This window comes from Etheostoma spectabile, chromosome 11, assembly GCF_008692095.1.
Source record: "Etheostoma spectabile isolate EspeVRDwgs_2016 chromosome 11, UIUC_Espe_1.0, whole genome shotgun sequence".
NCBI classification, from domain to species: Eukaryota; Metazoa; Chordata; class Actinopteri; order Perciformes; family Percidae; genus Etheostoma; species Etheostoma spectabile.
In genome coordinates, this window is record NC_045743.1 from 8,572,287 (window position 1) to 8,595,350 (window position 23,064).

General features: G+C 38.5%; 4 protein-coding genes across 6 annotated transcripts in view; 2 read left to right on the plus strand and 2 right to left on the minus strand.

Moving 5' to 3' along the window:
• Positions 1-461: 461 nt before the first annotated feature.
• On the minus strand, positions 462-3,666 carry scrn3 (secernin 3). Of its 3 annotated transcripts, none has more exons than XM_032528974.1 (8): positions 3,540-3,666; positions 3,125-3,291; positions 2,827-3,008; positions 2,404-2,603; positions 1,398-1,610; positions 1,134-1,296; positions 855-1,035; positions 462-754 (listed from the first exon to the last, which is right to left on the minus strand). In XM_032528974.1, the coding sequence occupies exons 2-8, from the start codon at positions 3,278-3,280 to the stop codon at positions 593-595; spliced, it is 1,257 nt and encodes a 418-aa protein (XP_032384865.1). In that variant the 5' UTR covers positions 3,281-3,291; positions 3,540-3,666; the 3' UTR covers positions 462-592. The 3 variants fall into 3 exon arrangements, with proteins under 3 accessions (XP_032384865.1, XP_032384866.1, XP_032384864.1); XM_032528975.1 differs by having other exon boundaries at positions 462-749; positions 3,521-3,639; XM_032528973.1 differs by having other exon boundaries at positions 3,521-3,639.
• Positions 3,667-3,991: 325 nt separating this feature from the next.
• cirsr (corepressor of RBPJ and splicing regulator) lies at positions 3,992-9,771 on the plus strand. The gene is made up of 10 exons (XM_032528967.1): positions 3,992-4,211; positions 5,546-5,640; positions 5,878-5,951; positions 6,085-6,098; positions 6,229-6,281; positions 6,381-6,429; positions 6,915-7,035; positions 7,694-7,800; positions 8,109-8,194; positions 8,592-9,771. The coding sequence occupies exons 1-10, from the start codon at positions 4,140-4,142 to the stop codon at positions 9,304-9,306; spliced, it is 1,386 nt and encodes a 461-aa protein (XP_032384858.1). The 5' UTR covers positions 3,992-4,139; the 3' UTR covers positions 9,307-9,771.
• Positions 9,772-11,229: 1,458 nt separating this feature from the next.
• Positions 11,230-13,827, minus strand: sp9 (sp9 transcription factor). Its single transcript, XM_032528970.1, has 2 exons — positions 13,579-13,827; positions 11,230-13,068 (listed from the first exon to the last, which is right to left on the minus strand). The coding sequence occupies exons 1-2, from the start codon at positions 13,597-13,599 to the stop codon at positions 11,770-11,772; spliced, it is 1,320 nt and encodes a 439-aa protein (XP_032384861.1). The 5' UTR covers positions 13,600-13,827; the 3' UTR covers positions 11,230-11,769.
• A 3,042-nt stretch (positions 13,828-16,869) lies between these two features.
• LOC116697637 (obg-like ATPase 1) overlaps positions 16,870-23,064 on the plus strand; it is a 41,985-nt gene continuing 35,790 nt past the window's right edge. The window contains exons 1-3 of the mRNA XM_032528986.1: positions 16,870-17,085; positions 17,195-17,286; positions 22,788-22,931. Coding sequence (XP_032384877.1) covers positions 17,071-17,085; positions 17,195-17,286; positions 22,788-22,931 — 251 coding nt within the window. The 5' untranslated portion in view covers positions 16,870-17,070. The remainder of the gene's footprint in view (positions 17,086-17,194; positions 17,287-22,787; positions 22,932-23,064) is intronic.

The window sequence follows — 23,064 nt, forward strand, 5'->3', positions numbered from 1 at the left end:
TCAGTTAAAATTGTTTAATTATTACTTTTTAAAAGTGACAAAAGCAAACTGCCACTTAAAAGGGAAGAGGTTAGCATGAAGGTGATGATAACCATATGAAATGAGTGTCAGAACTCAGATGGCGTTAATGCATGTTTACTTTAAAGTGTTCCTATTGGGAGTTGGGAATGTACGAGCTGCTGTAATTCATTTATTCTCAGGTATAGGCATATAAATAGAAAACTAAATTATTTTTTTGTGTTGCAAAGGTTTATTTTTAACTCTATGTTGAGACAACTAGTGAAAAAATTGTCTTGAATTAAAAAAAAAAGAATAGTACAACATTTTATGGATTTGTTTAAAAATAAATATTACCAAACCCTCAAATCATGCCTCACATAATTCATTTGTTACTTCCTGTATGATTAAATACATAAAATTCAACATTTTATTCCATATTGTACATCATGTATCCTGGGCTGACCACGATGTTAACTACTATTCAGTTGTGTTCCGATTTATTATACAAGTGTATTTGTACTTATACATGACTAAACGATAAAATGCAGAGGCGTACACTGCTACCGTCACCCTGGAGACCTGTTTTGTGGTTTCAGCTTTTTCCGTATACCGCCATCTCCTCTCGAACAGAGCTTGAGAACAGATTCGCCAAAAAATCTGCTTCCTCAATGCCATGTGAAAGAATATCCTCCATCTGGGTCATCTTTTCTTTTTCCAGCTGCCTCAAACTCTCTGTGATCTTCTTTCCTCTGTCCTAAAAGAGGAAAAAAACTATTTGTAAGTACATTTTCAGCAGACAGCAAAGTGACAAATTTAGGTAAATTGCTGGCCCAAATTAAATCCAGTAGTTAAACCTTGTAGGATTCAGTGATGGCAGCCACAAGTTCATGTTTGACAAACAACTCATGTTTGCGGTCAGGCTTGCTCTGGAAGCGAGGTTTCTTCTTAACAGGGTCATCTGGACCATAACTGGGAGAAGACGTCTCCTTCAGCTCATTAATGTTCTTCACAAAGACGAAAGGTTTGAATACAGACCTGTTGTGCAAAGAATGTCTTAAATCATTATTAACTGCTGTCAAAATGAATTGTAAAGGATGCTTTATCAGCTGCTGAAGTGAGATAAGGTGCTGTACCTTTCAGGGTCTGGAGTTGCTGTAAAATAGTGAACGCCTGGCAGAGCAGGATCCGTGGGTATCACAGACACCATACTTCCTGTTGTCATGAACATGCCCTCCATGTTGATGCCACTTTCTTTATCCCTCAAGATATCCACCATCGTCTCAGCAGTGATGTGACCTTCAGCAAATAAAATCAACACATGCATAAAGAGTGGTAGAAGTCGTGTAACTTTTGCCTCCTGTGTGTTAATTCTCCACAGTGGAGTGTGTGTTACTAACCGTTGCTCTTCTCCAGCAACTTCTTCCCCTCACAGTATCGGCTCCCAGAGGCTTCTATTCTGGCTGTAGTTGTAAAAGAGTAGACCGTGGCAAAGTTGAACTGGGTCTCTCCATCCCACCAGCCCTGGCTTCGTGCGTAGTCCCTCATTTGTGGATGTTCCTTGTCTATCTTTGTTGTTATGCCATACTGGTTTGAGATGTTGCGATATCCACCTAGCGAAGTGTAAAATGAGATGATTAGCCACTAATATTAAAACTTGCCTTTATTCAACCGCAACCTGAGCAGTGTAGATGTTTTTTTAGGATTTACATGTTCAACTATCAAATACCAGTAGTCCAGCGTCTGTACTTTTAGTCATGCAGTGTATGTTGAGCTAAAGTGGTAAACAATATTTTTACTGTAGGTTGTGGATTTCAACTAATTAAGCTTAACAGTAAAACATAGTAAGTAGCCATTATACATAGTTTCAGTCACAATGTATGACATTGTATGGTCATTGAAACGTTACAAATTCGACTAATAATATTGAATATTAATACAAGTCGTAACATGCAAATTGATGTCTTACATCCAGCATGAAGCAAGCTGGTTAGCAATCAAACTCAAGTCTAAGATTTGCAAATTATTTAAATGAATATGTTACTTCTATTGTTTTAAATAACGATTAAAAATGTACCATGTATTATATTAATGGCAGAACATTTTAAATTAAAAAGTTGTAACCATAACATTGTACAGTGGGGCATTTTACAGTTGAAAATTTAACTTGCCAGCGCTCTCTGGTGGACATACTAATGGTTACACTGGTTTTAAACAATCTCAAACATATCTTTGCCATTTTTGTATTGCAATCTCAGCCAACATATAAACAGATACCAATACATCCATAATTAGAGAATAATGTGGCAGACTCCAATTGCAAAGTGTTTTCAGACTTCCTCAGGTACATTTCATTGCCTTGTATTTTAAATAGACACCTATTCGTAGAATTATTTTTCTGATTACCTTCCACTCTCTCTGCTGCCCAGTGCTTGCCTGACGTTTCCAGCAGCCACGCCTCCTTCCTGTCTGAAATGAGGAAGCTGTTGTGGTAGGTGAAGCTACACTCATCCTCCATGCAAGATCCTCCCTGGCCATATTTCTCCAGCAGCTCAGTGATAACATCTACGGCTTTCTCAGCTGTATCGGCTCTCTCAAGTCCAATCCTGGAGAAAAAAAAAAAAAGTAGTCACCCATTTTTGTTTTACTTTGTCTTTTAGTGTTTCTCACAAATGTATTCTTACATGACAACACAAAATATATACTGAATTGTTTCAGGTTCATACTATGTCATTAAACTTCTCTTTGCACTTTAATTTGAGGGTTGTTTGGCGAGTAACAGAAGCTTGGTAAAAGGCCTGCAAACAATTGCTTTTACAGTGGCTTTACCTGACAAGATCCATGCCGAGAAGAGCTTCGTCATCATCTGCACTCTCTCTGCCCCACACTGCTTCATTTCCAATACACACTTGATGCTCATTTGCACCCATTTCTGCGCCCCACAGCCATGCTGGTTTGCTCAACACAACTGCGTAAGTGTGGGCAACTTGCTCAATCTCTATGTATGTGCACTGTTCACAAGAGGAAGAAGGCCACTGTTAATGGTTATCCAATGACGTTTCACCAAGGAGCAGTCAATGGGAAATTAAAGGTTGGAGGTCAATAAGAAGCTGTCTCTGACACCTACCTCAACCTTCTCCCCTGCGCCATAGTCTCTGGCTGGAAAATACACTACCTCCTGTACTTCGTCACAAGGCCTGTCGGAGTTTTTCCCAAAGATGATGCGTTGTCTCTTAGTGGAGGGGGGCAGAGCCACAAAGGTGTCGCAGGAGTAGGGGTGCATTTTGAAACTTGCTGAGAGTTAACAGAAAGAACAATTGGTTAGGTTATTACTCATATTTAATGATCATGTTCTAAGAGTTACCTTGGCATACGCAGCCAATTCACTTTACAACAACCTGAACGTTACACCCTAAAATCTGAGTTAAAGGTGTACATTACACCTTTGGCTGACTTTAGAATATCATATGTGTAATGCCATGAAATGCTGTAACTACTCATCATTTAAACAAAGTAACCATACCTGTGGTTGTCAGACTTACCGAGCACTGCCGCTGTAAGTTTCTATTTCCATGTGATCTCAGCGGAAACAGTCCGGTAACGTGACCGAGCTGAAGTCCGTTTTACATTCGTAGGGAAGCCAGGAAAGTATCCACAGCGCTCTGTCAGCATGTTGTAATGACAGTGAACAAATAATTTGGAATCACGCCGGTTCACACGTTTAACATATTTGATGGTTTAATCTGTATATTTCATCCTATATTATTACGATATCAATTGGTGTTTATTTAAAATAACTATACTTAACCCTAACCCTGTATTTAGGTGACTGCAGCTGCTTTTTGACGTTTTTCTCTTTTTAGCCTACACCAAGGCAAATTCCAATTACAAAAACCAATAAAATGATGTTGCACTTAGTTATATTGTCCAAAGAATGTACCATAATCTACACATATTGATGTGGCATTGTAGATTTGACATAAGAGATAAAATATATCTTCCGCAGTTCAACTGCTGACAATACACCAAAACAGAGCTGTCTTCATGCAGGCTGTCGGGATTTGTTGACATGCGGAGGAAGATACGCTAGCTCAATACAAACGCTACGCTTTCCACTCACTAGACGTTATAGGTTGTCAGCCATGGGCAAGTCGTTTGCCAATTTTATGTGCAAGAAAGATTTTCACCCTGCGTCGAAATCAAATATCAAAAAGGTGAGTGCTAGCTACAGTTAGCTAAAGGCTAGAAGACGTCAGATAATATGCTAGCTAGTGATAGCGAGCTATGCTCAGCGTGTTTGGCTCTTTCTAGCCCACATTGCTACTTAGCAGGAGTTAACATTATCCACTTTGATAATTAGCTATCTACTTCATAGAAAATGTTGACACAGGAGTATTTTTTTGTATGAATCTTAGACAAACCATCGAAGATGGCTGTCGTACATAGTTCGTACTGTTAAGTTAGCTAGCTAGCTAGGCTAACGTTAGTTGGTAACTTAAACTAGCTAACCTGAGGTTACAATGGTAACTTCAGCTGTCTTTAGTTTACTTTGCTATCATGGTTTTTAGAAGGATAGCAGTGCTTAATATTCTGAGGAAGTTTTTTAATTAAAATATTCATATATAAAAACAAAAGCTGACCATATTATGTTAACGTACTGCATACAACTTCATATGAGTAAGACATCACATCCCATAAGTAAGTTTGGCTGGAATAAATGAAGATACTATCAGCTATTAAAATGACTGTCGCAATACATTTGGACTATACAAATATTCAATATGTACAGTAACGTTACTAGTATTGTGTCCAGTTAGATAACTTGTAGTGTAGCTAGCTAAGTCCTCCTAATGATAATTTGCTCTGAGCCCCTCTCTGGCACTGGTTGTTTATACACTTTACAACCTTTCAAATGTAACGTTACTTTACATAATAATACATTAAATAAGCAAAGAATTCCATATTTGTATGCTTTGCTCATTAATCAGCTTTAGGCCCGTAACTAGAATAATGATTTTCTCTACTGTGTACTGTGTCTCCTGATTAATCGTTTTCCTATACAATTATGAAAATGTATATAAAAATGCCCATCACAATTGCCAAGAGACCAAGTTAGTGTCTTTGGATTGGCTTATTGTTCAGCTAACAGTCCAGAACCAACTATATTCCATTCACTACTATATCAAATGAACCAGAGCAGCAATTGTTAACATTTAAAAAGCTGAATCCAGCAAAAAAAAATAGTAAAAAAATAATAATATTACGTTTAAAATGTGTTGCTGGCCATTGGTTACTGGCAATTTTCAGTCAATGACTTATTCATTATTCAGTAAATGGACTGATGATCTCTCCTCTAATACCCTGAAAGGGTAAGGGTTGAGGGCAGTAATTGCATATAGTGCACAAACAAAAATTGAAATTCGTTTTTAGTCAAGTTACTTGAATAATTATTTGTATGTCAGGTAAGTAAGCTGACCCAAAAAATGTGTTTGGAAATGTATGATGAAGTAGGGAGAATGTGTGCAGTAATCCTCCTTTTCACTTACAGGTATGGATAGCAGAACAGAAACTGACCTTCGAGAAGAAGAAGCAAGAAGATCTTATGCAGGCGTACATGAAAGAGCAGGATTGCTACAACAACAGGTTAGATAAATATACAGGGGATAACTAGTGCCTCCTTAAAACTGTTCTTTTAATGTCAGATTTACTTAAAATATATTTATTTTTAGTTTATTGATGAAAACATACTGTTTAAATGGAAAGATTAATAATTAACTCAATGTTAATTTTGGAGACATTTTCTAAATATTTCCTTCAACTTCACGTGTTGTAAGTGTTGATAATCCCCATTAATAAACATGTTTATTTTCTTACCTCTAGGGTGTTGATAGGGGATGACCGTGTTAAAAATGGCCTCAATTTCATGTACGAGGCTCCACCTGGAGCATCCAAAGGTAAAGGATTACTTTAGCTGAGCAGCTCTGATCCCAACTAAATATTTGCTTTCCAATCATCTGATTTTTAAGAAAATTGTGTTTTACATTTTACTTGTTTGTTTTATCAACATAATTGTCTTCTGTCCTGAAGAGGAAACTAAAGAGGTAAAGTAGAGCAAATCATGAACCTATACAATTTCACAGTATAAATCTTCTGCATGGTGACTTATTCTTTCCACTCATTTATAACTACAACGATTTACATACTAATATTGAAAATGTATTTGTTTTTCAGGAGGGGGAAGAAGAGTACAAGTTTGAGTGGCAGAAGGTGGCTCCTCGAGAGAAGTAAGTAGTTGATTTTTATATGAAACAAAACTTTCTTGTCATATTGTCAGCATTCTTCCAGAATCTGCAATCTTTTTAATCCTTAATTTTCTCATGTAGATACGCAAAGGATGACATGAATATTAGAGATCAGCCATTTGGAATCCAGGTGTGATGATTTTTATTTGTTTGAAGCATAAAGACTACACCAGTGATTTCCCACCTGGGGGTTAAATCTAAAGGGGTCACAAGTTAATTAACAGATTAAATAACGAAATGAGACTCACGTCTGTTTTTTCTTTTGAAATACTGAGTACTTTCATTTCCTCAGGTACCTGAAAATTCTACAAATGCAATCGTTTGAAAATGAAGTCACACTAAAGAAACTTAGGGGTCAGAAGCTAGAACGATTGGGAATCACTGTATTATTAAATATACTGTGTATGCATTATTTGGCATTATAAAGCTTTAAAAAGTAACTCAAAGTTTGTCATGATTTTAAAGTCCATAACATTAATTTAATAGATTTTTCTTTATAATTAGGTGTTGCCATAATAAAAAACAAACAGAAAAACAATTCATACAGTATTGTTGTTTAAATAATTATGTATACATCTCCACAATTTGCAGTCATTTCTGTTGTTAACTCCCCAGGTGCGCAATGTGCGATGCATCAAATGTCACAAATGGGGCCATGTGAACACAGACAGAGAGTGTCCTCTCTATGGGCTGTCGGGTATCAATGCCAGCTCTGTGGCGTCAGAGGAGGCAGCAGGTAGAGTACACACTATCATTGTCTAAAACAGACATTTTAAACACCTCCTGCATTTTCTTTGTTTATTGATGTAATTAAATGTTAATTTGATATGTGTGTGTAAACAAACCACTACCATTTCATTTACAGATTTTATTTTGATGCTGTTGAATTAAACAGGAGTTATTCCTTCACTGAATTGAGCGTCAGCATATGAGCACATGTTAACGTTATACTGTACATATAAAATAAGTTATATAAATGCATTACATAGCATAAGTGATCATTACAAGTTGAGTTGGTATGTAGAGATTTAACTAGCTGGAGCTCCCAGTCTTAAGCTGATTCTGACTTCTGCAATCAGCGAGTTGAGTAGTAAAGTGGTAATGTTTACACTGAGGGAGTCCAGTCAGTACATGGTGTTGATGGTGGAGTGCCGTAATGGTTCGCCTTCTGTGCAGCGAGGAAGAAAAAAATGTAATTATTGTGTATTCTGATTCCCCTAACTGCTGCTTTGGCAGAGAATGATATTGTATAATTTGCTCAGCCGGAAGTGGAGTGAGTTGATTTGATGTCCCATTCTGTTAACAAAGCCGTCCCTGAAATTCCCACTGTGGAGATAGTGGTTGGCATAAGGTTGACATCAATGGGACTCTGTGGCTGTGATTTCTGCTAACAGGTCCGTCGATGCACCCCTCGGAGTTAATGGCGGAGATGCGAAACAGTGGGTTTGCCCTGAAAAAATGTGTCCTTGGCAGGAATTCTACTGTTTGTGATCCATCGCAGGTAATTGTCTGTCTCCCACTCCCATCTTTGCACACATAGGAGTCAGATGCTATATGAATATACACACACATATACTCTACCCTTATGAGACTATCTTTGATATGTCCCTAGCATAAATTGCGGGGGCAGTTATTATAGCTACTTAAATTAAGTGAACAGATGTTACCAAATAAATTGTATCCTTGATTAAAGGTGTTCAGCTGATGTATTAATATATAGATTTGCTCAAATTTGCCTTAGAGAGTTGTGTTTATTGGTATGTTGTTTTGATTTCAATACCAATTTTGATGTGCTGTGTGCTTTTTTAGGAATATGTTGCCAGTGATGAAGAGGAAGATCCCGAGGTGGAATTTCTGAAGTCATTAACAACCAAGCAAAAACAGAAGCTCCTCAGGTAAAAATGTAGCACAATTTACAAATCGTAATGTAAAATTATTATTTTTTTAACTTGTGAATATTTTTTTAAGCCTCATATTGAAAGAGAAAACTAAGGGGGAATCCTGATACATGAACTGATGAATTACTAGGTTACTTTGATGGTTTCTTATGAATGTTTTTTAATTATAAAAACTCATGTATTTGTAGCCTGGTAATAAATACAATATATCAGGTGTATACTTCTAGTTTTTTTATCAGATTGTTTAACGTTCCATTACTTACATTTTAATGTGATTTATAGACTATTATGTTAATAATATATATATTATATATATATATATATATATATATATATCTCTATCCGCTGCCTTGTTGGAGAATGTTAACTAAATGTTTATGTACCTGTTTCACAGAAAACTTGATCGCCTGGAAAAGCAGAAGGCCAAGAAGAAGAAGAGCAAAAAACAAAAGAAGAAGAGCAAAAGAAAACACAAGAAAAATCATGAAAGTAGTGACAGCGCTAGTGACTCCTCCAATAGCAGCAGTAGTAGTAGTAGTAGTGATAGTGGCTCAGATTCAGACAGCCATGGCAAGTTCAAGAGCCAAAAGAGAAAGAAGAACAAGAAAAAAGATTCCTGTCGGGATAACAGCTCTAAGAGCGAGCGGCGAGTCAAGAGTCAGAAAAAGGCCTCCTCTCATAGAAGCAGGTCACAGAGCCCTCACACTGGACAGAGGCGGCCTGAAGAGGAGTCCGGAGATTATAGACAAATGAGGACAGAGAGGGGAAGGAGCAGGAGTCAAAATCACAGCCCAGAGCACAAGCTCAAGCTGGAGGGAGGTCAAGAGAGGAAGAGACACAACAGCAGGGACAGGCAGAGACCTAGCAGCTTCAAGTCTGGCTTGGACAGAAGTAGGAGCCGCGAGAAAGGCAGGGAGGACAGAGGTAAAAACGGGCGTCACAGTAGTGATGGGGAGAGGAACAGAAGTAGCACAGATGGAAGGAGAGGCAGAACAGCAGATGGGAGGAGCAGAAGCAGGGAAAAGAGGAAGGAAAGGGAGGGCAGGGTAAGAAGTAGGAGTAGAGAGAGAAGAGAGAGAAGCCAAGACAGGGCTAAAAGAAAGCACTAACTGTTTGTTTTTCGGTTCCCTCTTACAATATTGGACAAAATGTGTTCTATGTTTTTTGCGATTGCTGTTATATAGAGTTCTTGGTAATCACAGTGTCCCTCCATTGAAAAATGCAGATATTGGGCAGTAGGTCTCCCTTTTCTCCAGTAGAGGGAAGCAGTCGACAGTAAATATCTAGCTGTAGTTCATTGCACCCTTGTGTTGTCTTGTAATGTAAGAAAGTCTAAATTAATTGATTACCATTGAAAGCAATTTGCAGCTATGATCCGTTGATGGGTAAAATATTGGACTCATTTTAATGGCAGTGCTAGAAAGACTTTCTGTCGCTGCAGTTTTTTTTTTTCTTATCTTGCTTTCGGCATTTTGTCTTTTTTTTGTGGAAATATTGACATTGTAACATGTCATGCTTAGACGGCTGATTCCTAAAAAGAAAATTTTATGATTAAAATTGTAATCATCTCAATTAACGTGTGATAGGTGAAAAGCATGTCAACGTCTGTTGATTGATTGTTAGTGTACTCTCACTCAATACTAAATTGTTCTGGGCACCTGATAGCAGCTTAACACTATTACTTTAGTTCTTTCTTTCTTTCTGTTTTTTGGTGTTGTTGCTTCTAAATATTTCTGGCCGGTTAGCCTAAATGGCATGACACAATCAATGTGTGTCTAAAGCTGTGAAATACGTCGTGCTGGGTTTTTTTTTTTCGGGCGTCAAGCAAAACATAATTTCTGTCCACATATCCCGTGGAAACAGCCCAGAAACAAAAGCTGCACTATATGTTTTATTAAAGCATACCAGCATTCTATATTTTGATATGGAAAGACCGGTGTAGAATTTTAAAAAGGATTATATAATGTGTTATCTCCATTAAATATTAGGCCCAACATTACACATTTTATTTGACAGTTTCCATTATTTAGACTCGCAAAACAATTTTGATCTTAATATAAATTCTATTTTATATTAAAAACAGATGTACTTGAATTCTTAAATGCTGCGTCTAAAAGCTTACGTTTCATTTCAATTTGGTAGTTTTCACTATCTGGCCGTTTCCTTGAAACCGCTGTTGCACAAAAGGAAATGAAAATAATTTCCCTCTATTGCCTTCTGGCCAATTTAACATCCTCTTCAAAAAAAGAGGGTGTCTGGGTGAGATGCTTTTCCCTGACGTATTCCCAGTCTTGGACTCACGCTGTAATTATTCCCCGGCTTTTTCTTTGAGAGTCGGACGCTGCACTGGGTAAGCACAAAGAAGTCAGAGAGCATCCTTGAACCCTTTCAATACGGGGCCACTGATATTCAAATAACATGCAGGCACCATTTGACTGCGCTGAGCAAAGAGCATTTCAAATTCAAACATTTGCATGTGACTCTTTGCCCCTTCTTTTTCTAAAGTTTAAAAAACTGTTCCCACAACATCTATGTGGCTTTCGGCAAAGAGAAAGAGGCCATATCCTTATTCTCGGTCCATCGATTGGTATGCAAATGAAAGCAGTTAATTTGGACAATTAGAATAAATATTCAGGGACCTTTGTCATCAAACCCCCTTGGAAACCCCCCGATAAAGTGAAACTGAACAAAAGATGTCTCGGAGATTAATTAGATATTTGATAAGACACGAATCCCTAATCGCAAATACAAGACACATGGGGCTGCGATGTGCTCCAAGTCATAATTAATACCATTTAACAAGATTTTCATTTGGGCATGAAATGTTTTTTTCCGGGGCATTAAACATTGATTTATTCCATAGAGTAAACCGTCAGGGTATTATAGGTGATTTTAAGAAAAAATAGCCCATGAGAAGCACTCACGCTTTAAAATATATTTCCAAAAATAAATGAAACTATTTTTCAAATTTAAACGACCCAAATATTAAAACCAAAAATATAAACTCTACATCACACAAGTACAGCCGTTTTTTAAAGATGTTTTAATTACGATAAAATGAAAGTCTTATACGTGTGACTTTATACAGGTAAACATTTATATATAGATTTTTTTTTAGCAAAGAAATAAAATGGTTAACCAAAGTTGAAAAAGCTGTTTACATACATATCCACAAAGTGCATCGAAAGTAAACTCCCTGATTTCCAGGATACCAACACGAATAAAACAATCATAGCCTAACATTTACATGAAAATAACACATAGTTTAGTCGTCAATATACAAGATGTAACTCACATTGTCCAACCAAAATTCAACAGGTTTCGCGCACCCTTAGCAAACATCCATTTCATTTTCAAGTTGCCCCTAAAAATCCCCAAAGGCCTGCAGTCCAATCCCTGTGTTTTCTTTAGATGGATTTACGAATGAAATACTCGTTACGCCTGTGAAGAATATTTTTTAGACTTTGCAATCGCTTCTTGGAAAATGTTCTCCTTTTAATTGTCTGTCAAATAAGACCCGTTTTCAATGCTGTGCAGTTTAGAGTCTGGTTTGATTTTGGGGTGAAGCCTCACTAGGGCTCGTCGTGAGGAGACGGATCCTTAATAGTGATTCTGGGATTAACCCCCTCCAAAATAAGTTCTGGGGACTCGGACCTCGGGGTCTCCAGGTTACTGGTGTCGGTGTCACTGTCGCTCCCCTTTTTGCCTCCTCCACCGGCCGTGTGCGTTTTGATGTGCTTGCTCAAATGGTCACTCCGCATAAAGCGCTTGTTACATACCGGGCAAGCAAACCTTTTCTCGCCGGTGTGGGTGCGAAGGTGTCTTTGGAGCTCATCGGACCGAGTGAACCTTTTGCCACAGAAAAGCCAGTTGCAGACAAAAGGCCGCTCGCCGGTGTGCCATCTCAAATGCGCTTTGAGGTGAGATGTCTTTCCATACACTTTACCGCAGCCCGGAATGTGGCAGCTGTGGAGTCCCTTTCTGCGCAAGCTGGCCCCGGCGGGTCCCAGCCGCTCAGCCTCCTGACAGTTCGGACAGTCACATGTTGCTCTGCCGGAGTACCGCCGGGACGACCTGGAGGAGCTACTTATTCCTGAACTGCCCCCAGAAATCATGGCGTTGGCGGCAGAAGCGTCTGTGTAAGTGGGGATGACTGTTTTGAAACCGTCCTGTGTCAACAGGTGCTGACTGGTGGACAGCAGATGAGACGCAGTGGGGCTGATTCCAGTTGAGCTGAACGCCGAGTGCGTCAGCGAGGAGAAGTCCGGGTTGTAACCACTCAGCTGGGAGTGGATGGCTTGAGGCGTCCCGGAGTGCAGTGAGGTTTGGAGGGTACTTGCAGGATTCTGGACATCGAGCCACGAGCCAGGATTAGTGTGGACATCCCACCACGAGGACGCACCGTTGGCAACATCACCAGAGATGGTCGAGTGGAAACCGGACTTGTACCACGACTCGTACGGGTGCGCCATCCCCACCCGCGGGTAAAGAGTCTCTGCAGATGTGTGGACTTTGGAGATAAAAGCTGACTGTCCAGACTCTTGAGATGTGACGCTCGCAGAGTTGGAAAACAGACCGCTGTACTCTGTGGAAAATGCAGACGAGGTCGGGGAGGTGGAGGCTAAGCAAAATGCACTGTTGCCTGTGCCACTGGTCGGTGTTAGTCCTGTCGACGAGCGGCTTGTTGCTACTGTGAAACCGGGCAGACTGGATCCCAAGTTACAGCTGGAGGAGGATCTTTTCCACGGATGAAATCCACCTTTTGAGAAAGCGCTTGAGTCAGGTAAAGTTGTAAGAGGACTGGTGTTGCCAATTTTGTTGCAAGTTGCAGCCAGCATAGCTAGAGGTGTAGTTCCAAACCGTGGCTCTTCCTGAAACACACAGACAAAAGTTGGACTTAAAACGGGCAACAACAAATAATTACTCGGATATTTGGGAAGCAGACAACTGATTAGAAACAACACAGGACTTTAACAAACACATTATAGAAAACCAACTTCAATTCTTATAATTTGAGCTGAGATCACTGTGTTTGGAGAGAAGGGGGAAACATTTTTAACATGCGTAGAACAAATAAAACCACGTACCTGTAACAATTTTACAAACTTTCTCAGAATATTAGCTGTGTCAGATATCTGCTGTAAAATTTCAGTGAGTATTATACTACAAACACTCATCTGGATGCCTTAACCGACATTCAACCGTTTGTTTTTAATAATGAGTGCAAATAATCGTAATAAATACAGTAGGCTAGGAAAACATGGCGGCAAACTGGAAAGCAAGTATTTTTATGAAAGCAAGAAACACTTCTAGGTGAAGAGGAGATCAGGCTACCATAACTTTACGCACAACTTTTGCGCATAAATGAAAGTCGGACTCACCCCAAGTATAGACGTTGCCATATCCAGGGTCTGTGCTGTGTTGACAGTGTTTGCGATGTCAATGCTGTACGGCTCCAATTTGATTCAGACTCACCGTGTTTGACTCAGGTCACACGGTTTCTCTCTTGGCTCGCGGCTCCCAACACTACCTAGTTGTAGAGAGCGTGTTCTTTGAAGTACAGCTGGCGAGAAGGCGCAGCCAATCCAATGGCCGCATTCATGGCTGGGATGAAGTCAGCCAATGAGAGACCCGACCGCAGACAGAAACACCAAAAACCCCGCCGTCAATCATCTGTAGTGCAGCCTCTGCTCATACTGTCATACAAGACACGATTTGGTATTTTTTCATACATAGTTATTTTTATGTATTCTCACACGAAGGCTCAATGTCTCCTTTCATTTCAGAATTGAGTTCACACGTCAGTTCTCCGAGAGGTAAGCTTTTCACTCATTTTGAAGCGTTTGTGGATTCTGTATAGTTCCAGGTTTCCCTTCGGAGTTTTCAATATTCAGATCATGCGCAACACGTCATTGAGAAATAGTTGCTATTTAAGCACATAGTATTCTGAACAACGTGATGGACGCTGCTGTTGCTGATGACTTTATCAGAACAGTGTCGAGCCAGTGCATGCTTCTATGTGTTAACTGGTGTTATATGCTTTATCCTGTATTTTTTAAAGTGCTGGTGTTAAAATTGGAAAATCACAGATGGATTACGTTTAGTAAAGAAGTCCAGAAACAGGCCTGAGAGGACGGACCTCACTCAATCTACTACCGCGGTTAGATTATTTAGGAGCTGGCTGAATAAAACGACGAGTCCACAAATGAAGGGAAAAAAAACAGATAATGACTCGTAATGGATCAAGTCTGTTTACATCCAGACAAAATATACGCGCGTCTGTGTTCGTGCGTGTGGTCGTGTTCACACGCGGCCATACGCGCCACCTCCCTCCCCGCTAACTTGTTGGGGGAGTGCAGGTGAGGGGTTAATTAAAAATGACAGCTTGCTTTATCAGCGCATGTAGTATGTGTTTTTAAAAGGCAAGTATTTTATAAGCGAACAAAAAGTTTCAGCTTCCAGGGCATGCCTGCTGTAAGGCCGCCAGTAATCCCCATTAAGCTGCTGAGGCACGGTGTCTTGCAACCGAGAAATAAAAATGTAATGCCACTCTAATCACTCATTTATTAAATTGAGGACAATTAAGAGGATCCCGGGTTTCAACAATTTTACTAAACTCGCGACTTATTTTTTCTTTTAATATCACAATTCAATAAGCCGCGTATTGTTAAGGCGCCCGGGGATAATGGCATCATCTAAAACTGTCCTACTCTGACGTGAACCATCATCAACTTAAAAGTTAAAGCAATTTTCCAGAGAAATGCTTGACCGAAAGATGTGCATTACAGTATTCTAAGGGCACATAATGCTCCATTATAGAGAATGAATGCTGCCGGTCAACACAAGCGCAATTTGCTCAAATACAATTTTTGCTTTAAAACCTCCACCTTTGGAAGAGTGAATAAAATAAGTCTCATCAAATACTGAGCGCTGCCAAGAAAATGGAATCATTTCTGCAATCATGACAAATTGTCAGAGTGCTGTTAACAGTATTAAATGTCTATTCTACATTTAAACAAAGTTGATTGTTCCGAAAAAAAAAATTAATAAAAATGAAAATAAATGCAGAATGCAAGGGCATTTATTTTCATTATACTTTTTCATAACATAAAAAATGACCCTAACCCTTTCATTAAGAATTAAGTTATTAAAAAAAAACATGATTTCACTGAATTTAGTTGCCATTGATAATATATATGTATTACAGTCTTCTGTCCATTTGTTCAAATGATATATTATTTGGACATGATTATTATGTAGTATTATTGTGTAGTAATCTGAAAAAATAGCACTGTGACTGTTCAGATTGGAATAATGATCCTAACAAAGAAATCTAAATAGGAATCAATTTTTATGCACCAATAAAAACTGTACCTTAAATGTGTATGAAAGGAAATGTGTCTGTCACAGTAACCTAGAATAATAAACAATAGTGATTTTTCAGACGATATTTACTTGAGACAAAAGGGGAGAACATGATCTCGCCTTGTCGTTCAAGTGAGGATTTTGAGTTGAATCTGTAATTCCGGACTCCGTTCGTGAGCACTTCTCAGTGGCAATTAGGAGCCTATTACAAGCCATTAGATTGATCAATGTACCTTAAACAATGGGAATGATTTATTTGGTCGAACAAAACGCTCTGCATCTATTGTGATGAGTCTAAGTGGGGGTGCATCCATCAACAAAAGATAAATGATTAATTCAGACCTATTCATTTGAATTCTTTCTACAAAGCCAGCCTCACTTGCCTCAAATCCAGATTATTAGAGCCTCATTTTCTGCAAGTTAAATTAGACAGGCTGCTGGACTGGGTGGCGGTTTTTGGTTGTGCCCCTGTGTGCTTTAATTTGTATTTCTGCTGAGGGAAGTGTATTTGAGGACATTTAACTAATTGTTGTAATTTTGTGTGCTCATGTGGCTACACCTGTTTCTCTCCTGGGGGGGGGTGGGGGTCGAAGAAACTATGAGTGCAAGGAATGTTTACTTTATTTCCATGGCGATGAAGCTGTACAATGTTGTAGATACAATACGATTACTTGTATCATCAGAGGATGCTCGTTGAGTTGAAAAAATGGACACAAGTATGGAGATTTGTCAAGATGCTTTAACTTAACACATTCATTTTGTTGAAGATGTTTTTGGGTTTTGACATTTATTGTGTTGTCTTGTAAAATGCAGAGATAAAGATAAAAACAGTATTTTTCCATTGTGTTAAATGACGACGTCTGTATCTCAGCTGCCATTTACCATGAGTTTGTTCTTGTACTTTGAGGTTGCCAGGTTTTCAGTGTTTATTTTTGTGGCAGGTAAATAGAAACAACAGCAAGGAAATTCTTATACATTAAAGTGCACTGCTAAAAAACATGCTTGACAAAATGATTTATTGCTGTAGGAAGTTGATGTGCTATAACACAAGAGGAAATGGCAGAATTGCTCGGCCCTGTCAGTATAGAGTCAGAACTCATGGATGTCTTTAGTTGGACGACAGTCAAGACAGATGATTAAAATCTTAATAGAAAGCAGGCAGCTGTTGACAACACAGTCAAGCCTCTGTTAAAGATTAACTATACTTTCAATATACACATTTCACACAACAGTTCTGTGTAAGATTGATCTCACGACAGCTCATCAACCTGCATCGATACTATCAACAGCTAAATTTGGAAGTACAGGTCAGCTTGCCAGAGTACAGTGTCAACTTTCATTTCCATAGGCTGCATGTTCTATTTTTAACTCCGGGGAGCGAGCCAGTTGAAGTGCGGTCGACTGGTTTGGTGTGAGGACTTAGCTTAGGCACATTTTCTGTCAATGAATGTGGTGTTTTCTCTGAGTTGGTGAGCTGTTGGAAGTCAGCAAAAACTTAACAGTGGGAAATGGCTCCAAAGAAGGTGCAGGTTATGAAGAACAGCTCCATTCAACAAAAAAATGAGCATGTAAGATTATGTAATGGTATTTGGCTCGCTCTGACTGCAGACATCTCCACATTTTCTTTATTAGGGAAAAGGAGATGATGCAAGAAAGCCACCACCACTGATTGGAAGGTTTGGCACGTCGTTGAAAATAGGAGTTGTTGGCCTGCCCAATGTTGGGTAAGTAAAGGGTTTATATTTACAGATAGTGTCACCTTCTCACAATTCATACTGTATGCACCAGCATGTGCTCTGTCTGCTTCTAAACTCTGACTCCCATGATACCATAAATATGAATGCATGTAAGGCAGGATGCAAGCCGAGTACAATTGAATGTGTGACTAAAAAGTAGAAATTAGATTTATAAATACAGTCCACTTCAGACTTTGAGTTATTAAGGTTTCTCCAAAAGGAGCTTTCACACCTTGTACATGACACCTTTTAGACTAAAACAAGCAATAAGACATGTAGCATGATGTACATGATTTTAGATGTACATCATAGCCAGAGAGTCAGATGACTGTCCAAGGAAAATCTTTCAGTGTTCCTTAACAACCAGAGGAGTCTTCCCTAAGGCTGTAAAGTGTCTGGAACTACGTGTTCCCTACTTGCTAAGGATCAAATCCCACTAGAGCTTCGTCTTTCCTTCCCTGCATCTTAACTTTCTCTCTGTCTCTCTGTGTAAATAAAAGTATGTTAGCTGCTCATACTTCTCCAAAGACTTCTAGCATGTCCGTTATAGCTGATAAGTGTTATGATTGACGTTAAACGTGCATCTTAAAAGAGTTGGAGTACGTCAAAAATCAAAGTTTTAGTACCATAGTTAAATCATTTTACAATCTATTCTTTGCGTGTCCCTCATTGGATTTAAGAATTTTTTTTTTTCATCACAGCTGTGTTTTCTTTTAATTAAGAAAATATTTTAATTGACATCTTATTAATATAATGTGCCATGAGCCATCTAATTTTGTATAAAACTGTGTGACAGCAAGCAAGAATGAACCTGCCACACTGCTATGAATGCGGTGACAAACTTTGAATGAATGAAAAGCAAAGCAAACAAACCCGGTTGTCAATTGGTTTTAAATACCCACTTATAACTCATGCACCGGTCAAAGATCAGGGTAAATCCTGGACAGCTCTCCGGTCAATCATAAGCAGTCAAATACTGTCACCATCACATTCATATGTCTAGTAATTTAGTCTTTCCAGCTCACCTAACCTGCATGTCATGTGAGTAACCACATCTCAAAGTGAACTCTCAGACTCAGGACGGTCAGTACCACTGAGGCACCTAGCAGGTCAGCGTCTGCTGTAACGAATCATGAATGCACCCCGTTGTTGTGTTGAATTCTTTAAACAGCAGATATTGTTTGTTTGTCCAAGACAAATTTCCTTCGGGATAATAAAATATATCTTATCTTATCTTAACAGAAACAGAACATTGACTGTAATACACGGAATACATTTTTGAGGAAATTGTATGAAAATCAACTTTCTCCTTTCATCCGTCAGACACTATTGCAACCTGCATGAAATAATACTTTTCAACATGGCTATTTGCCTGTAGTTGCTTGACAACACATTCTCACTCCCATTGCTTAAAATACGGAAGCTTGGTCAGGTGCCTTTAGACTTAGACAGACTTTATTGTCATTCAACTGCACTTTCACAATATATAGTTGAGCGAGATTCCGTTCCAAGGCTCCAAAAAAAGAAAATAAACAATAAAAAAATGTGAAAACAGTATAAATATAAATATGTGCAATATAAAGTATATGCAAAATATAAAATTAAAAATGATTATAAGACGATTATGACTAGAGCAAATATCAGTCGCAGCAGGATGTATTGCAGTGAAAAACATTAAAATGAACAATATAAATTTAAAGCTACTTAGTGCTTAGGCGTTGTTATTGAAGCTAGAAGTCTTCTTTAGCGTCTTATCGACACGCGCTTTGTCTAAACATGCTTTATCTAAATGCGAGGAAAAGAAGAACGGGACAGTTCGGTTCAGGAAAAGATTGTGGGTGGGGTTATACAATAAAACAGTCCAGTGACACGCAGGACACAAACCCCGGTCTCTGGGGTGAAAGTGCTGTGCTTTCATACTACTCGCAACCGTTATCACTCTTATTACTATGTCATCTTCACGCACCGTGGAGCTGCTGCTTTGCCCGGTGCCTTCCATACACACACTGAGGGGTGCTTATTGCATCATCTGACGCTAAGAGACAATGACCAAGCGTCCATATTTTGTTGGGAGTGAAACTGGGTTGTGCTTAAATCAGCTCCCAATCTCACAGGTACAATCAGTGCCTGTGGCACTTTAAAGACAATAATTGTATAAATATACTGCGTGTGTGTATATATATATATATATATATATATATATATATTATATATATATATATATATATATTTATTAAGATTAATCCAATTATAATCTACCGAAATAAACATGTTTTAGATGAGTTTGACTAGCACTGAAAAAAGTCCAGCATGGACAGAATATAAAAAAATCCTTGTTTTATTTTTTATCATTGAACTTATGTCATTCTTTTAAATATTTTATAACTACAAAAATTGTTGTAATGTGCCAGATATGCTTTGGTGTCTTGCATGTATGACATAACCTAGGTAACCTAAAACTCTACAGCACAATGAACCGAAAGAATGCAAGGTGAAAACCGAATGAGAATAAGTTGCAGCATGTAAAACAGAGTCCCAGATCTTGTCTCTTTCTTCTATATAAAATGATGCTATTTTATGGGAGAAGTAGTGCATATATAATGTTTGTGGCTTGGGTGTGTTTGAGGTGTATATGTAACTAAAGTTTACAATGTGTACCTAACAGAAAAATCACAGAGAGGCAAATTAGCTAAGACATAGACCCAGGAAATTTGGAGTATTTTTAGTTTATTTGAGGTGTTCAAATTATTGTTGATAATAATCAATAAATCAATGTAATCAAACACAATTAATAGATGTGAAGAATGCAAAAATATTAGGTAGTTGAAATTTCAACCTCTTTGTCAAAAAGTTATTCAGTGTGTGAAAGATTTTTAGGTGGACAACTTGTCAAGAATCTGTACTACATGGCCATGTGTTTTAGGAGGCTGACACACTGTCTGTATGTCCGACTTGGTCAGACACATCCACCTTGTCAGCATCTATCAAGACCTTCAGCAACATCAGTGACAGAGCGTAATCACAGGGCAGACCAACATTACTTTCCTTCAGCCCCCTTAGAGCCACAGGAAAGGGCCACTGTGTTATCTTCTGCTCAGCTGACAGGTTCTCTTTTTTATTGTGCAGCTCTTTAAAACATTTTTCAGTCACTTTTAGCTGAACTGTTGTTTTTCAAAGTAGCCTAGAAAGATTTGTTATAGCTGAAAACTGCAGGTTTTAAAGGGACAGAAAGGCCCAGGATGTTGATACGTCATCCAGTTACTGCTCTGAACCAGTAAGCTTGAGTCCACGGATATTGCTATAAATCATTGACAGGCTGAGAGTATTTTTCACAAAATTCACTTCATTATATAGTCAGATATTGCATATTGATAACACAGTATAATCACCATCTATATTATGTTGTGTCTTAGCTGTTTTGCTAGATTTTGAGCATTTTGCACAAAAATCCAACTCTCTAGAGTCCAGTGTTTTTATTTCTTACCCTAGCAAAACCACAATTTTTTTCCTTGTATAAGAAGTAGAACTCATTGAGATTGTGGCCTGTCATACCACATTTGTGTCAAAGTACAACTAGCCAACCCTCCCATGGTTTCTTCATCAATGAACCATGTTCAAATGCTAGCCTACTGTTAGTTGGGTGTAGCTGACCACTCTTCACACATATGGGAAACATGAGAACTTGAAATGTTGCAGCTATTTTCTACACCAGAATATATTCTATTAGTGCTCAGAGACACAAAAAAGTTTAGTCTTAGTTCAGTTAACCCCTTATTGGAACACATGGTAAAGTATGCACACAGTATTTGGCCTAACTAATTTGAGTCATTGTTAAAACTCAACAGGCTTTCTGAACGTGGCCTATCTACTTTTTCTCTCCTTGCCTAAGCCACAACAGTTTATTATTGACTATCATTTATAACTGTGTAGTGGAAAAACATCATTAAGTGTCCCAGATTTTTACACTAGATTTGGATTAAGCTAGCTAGATAACCTAGCTTGTTTGTTACTTTTGAGTAGACTTTGATTACCTGGATTTCTTTTATTAAACAACAATAATTGTGAATTGATATGTATTACCTGTAGATTTCATCCACTTCTCGGTCTTCATCAATTCAGCAGTTGGAGTTTGCGCCATCCTCATGTGTTCGGTGCATCTATTGTATTCCACAATGCATATCTTTGTCGGCAACATAACATAGCCTCACAGCCATCTATGCTGGGGGATTCACTTCCCTATAAGGAGTTTCTTGTCATGATTTTGGTATTTTGCTTTGTTTTCTGTACCTTCTTATTTCTTTGGTTCTATGTCTTGTCTCCTTGTGATTGTGTAAAGTTCAGTCTTTATATTATGTTTTGTTTCCTGTTTCATTGTGATAGTCTTGTTTTCTCTGCTGTCTTGTCTAGTTTTACTTCCTGTGTTTTCCCGCCTGTCTGATTGTCCTGCCCCACCCTGATGTGTTTCACCTGCTATATCCCCTGTACCGTTTGCTTGTTACCTCCTGTATTTAGCGTCTGTGTTCCGTTTGTCTTGTGTCAGATCATTTTATGTCTGTTTGTTGGATGTCCCTGTGTCAGCGTGTTGTGTATTTCTCTGCCTCATTTTTTACCATCTATTTTTGGACACCTTCTGTTTTTTCCTGGATCTTGGTTGTGGACTGAAGCTCTTGCAACTAAACTTCTGCCTGCTCTCCTGCATTTGGGTCCACCATTCCCTGCACCCATAACATTTCTAACACCCACCAGTGGAAAAACACACTAATGTCTGCTGGCTTCAATTACAGATCACTTTACCCATTGACCAGCATATTGCACCATAATTTTTAAGTAATTTGCTGTGCAATTAGTTAAGATTGTTTTTACATGTGATGATGGGTGAGTCTTACCATGGATTGTACTTCTTTTTTTCCCCCAAGGTGACCCAAGATAGCCTTTAAGTATGTTAGAGAAACAATTTAGCTTTATATAAGGAATGCATGCACTTTACCAAGCTTGTGCAATTTCATGCCTAAAGGACTCGACAAACAATCATTTCAATGTGAAGCATCCAGTAAGGGGCTAAAAATTGGAAGTCCTGGATTAACTGCCATGCCATTATTACTCTTAGACATTTGCCATTGTCTGTAGATTTTGAAGTACATTTGATCTGCTTGTGCCATAGAAAATAAACCTCTTTGTGATCACAACATGGGGCGGCGTTTGGCTGATCCCGTTCAAAAGCTGATATCTATCAGAAATGTAATTTGTCCCGCAATTTCATGTACAAATGATCTATTATGGGATTATCTGACCTTGTAATTGGGTAAAATACTGTGTTTTTGAAGCGCTCAGATATTTAATCCATTAGAATAACCTTTTCATTATTGTGCAGTAAAACTAAAAAAGCCACTCTTGCATAATTTACTGAAGGATTTCATACTATTGAACCATTAGGTTCTGCACAGCAGCACTATTAGACGGATTGACCTTACTGCTGCTTCTATTTTCAGGAAGTCTACCTTTTTTAACGTGTTGACAAAGAGTCAGGCTGCAGCTGAAAATTTCCCCTTCTGCACCATTGACCCAAATGAAAGCAGAGTGCCCATTCCAGATGAACGCTATGATTTCCTCTGCCAATTCCACAAACCTCCCAGGTATGTGGTCTCATTGTTCACGTATTTTTCACACTTCAGATGTGTAGTTGCTGACGGTCTTCTTGCAATAGGTATGAGAAAACGTAAAACAATATTGTTGACATGTAGCTGCCAGTTCTGTATAATGTATGAT

Bases quoted from the DNA above. Each gene is read 5' to 3' on its own strand.
- scrn3 (XM_032528974.1), bottom strand. From the start codon at position 3,280: ATGCACCCCTACTCCTGCGACACCTTTGTGGCTCTGCCCCCCTCCACT. The intron at 2,604-2,826 runs GTAAAGCCACTG...TTTTTTCTCCAG, and splicing joins CTCGGCATGGATCTTGTCAG to GATTGGACTTGAGAGAGCCG. The intron at 1,611-2,403 runs GTAATCAGAAAA...ACACTTCGCTAG, and splicing joins GGCAGCAGAGAGAGTGGAAG to GTGGATATCGCAACATCTCA.
- cirsr (XM_032528967.1), top strand. From the start codon at position 4,140: ATGGGCAAGTCGTTTGCCAATTTTATGTGCAAGAAAGATTTTCACCCT. The intron at 4,212-5,545 runs GTGAGTGCTAGC...TTTCACTTACAG, and splicing joins CGAAATCAAATATCAAAAAG to GTATGGATAGCAGAACAGAA. The intron at 7,036-7,693 runs GTAGAGTACACA...TTCTGCTAACAG, and splicing joins GGCGTCAGAGGAGGCAGCAG to GTCCGTCGATGCACCCCTCG.
- sp9 (XM_032528970.1), bottom strand. From the start codon at position 13,599: ATGGCAACGTCTATACTTGGG. The intron at 13,069-13,578 runs GTGAGTCCGACT...TGTGTGTTTCAG, and splicing joins TGGCAACGTCTATACTTGGG to GAAGAGCCACGGTTTGGAAC.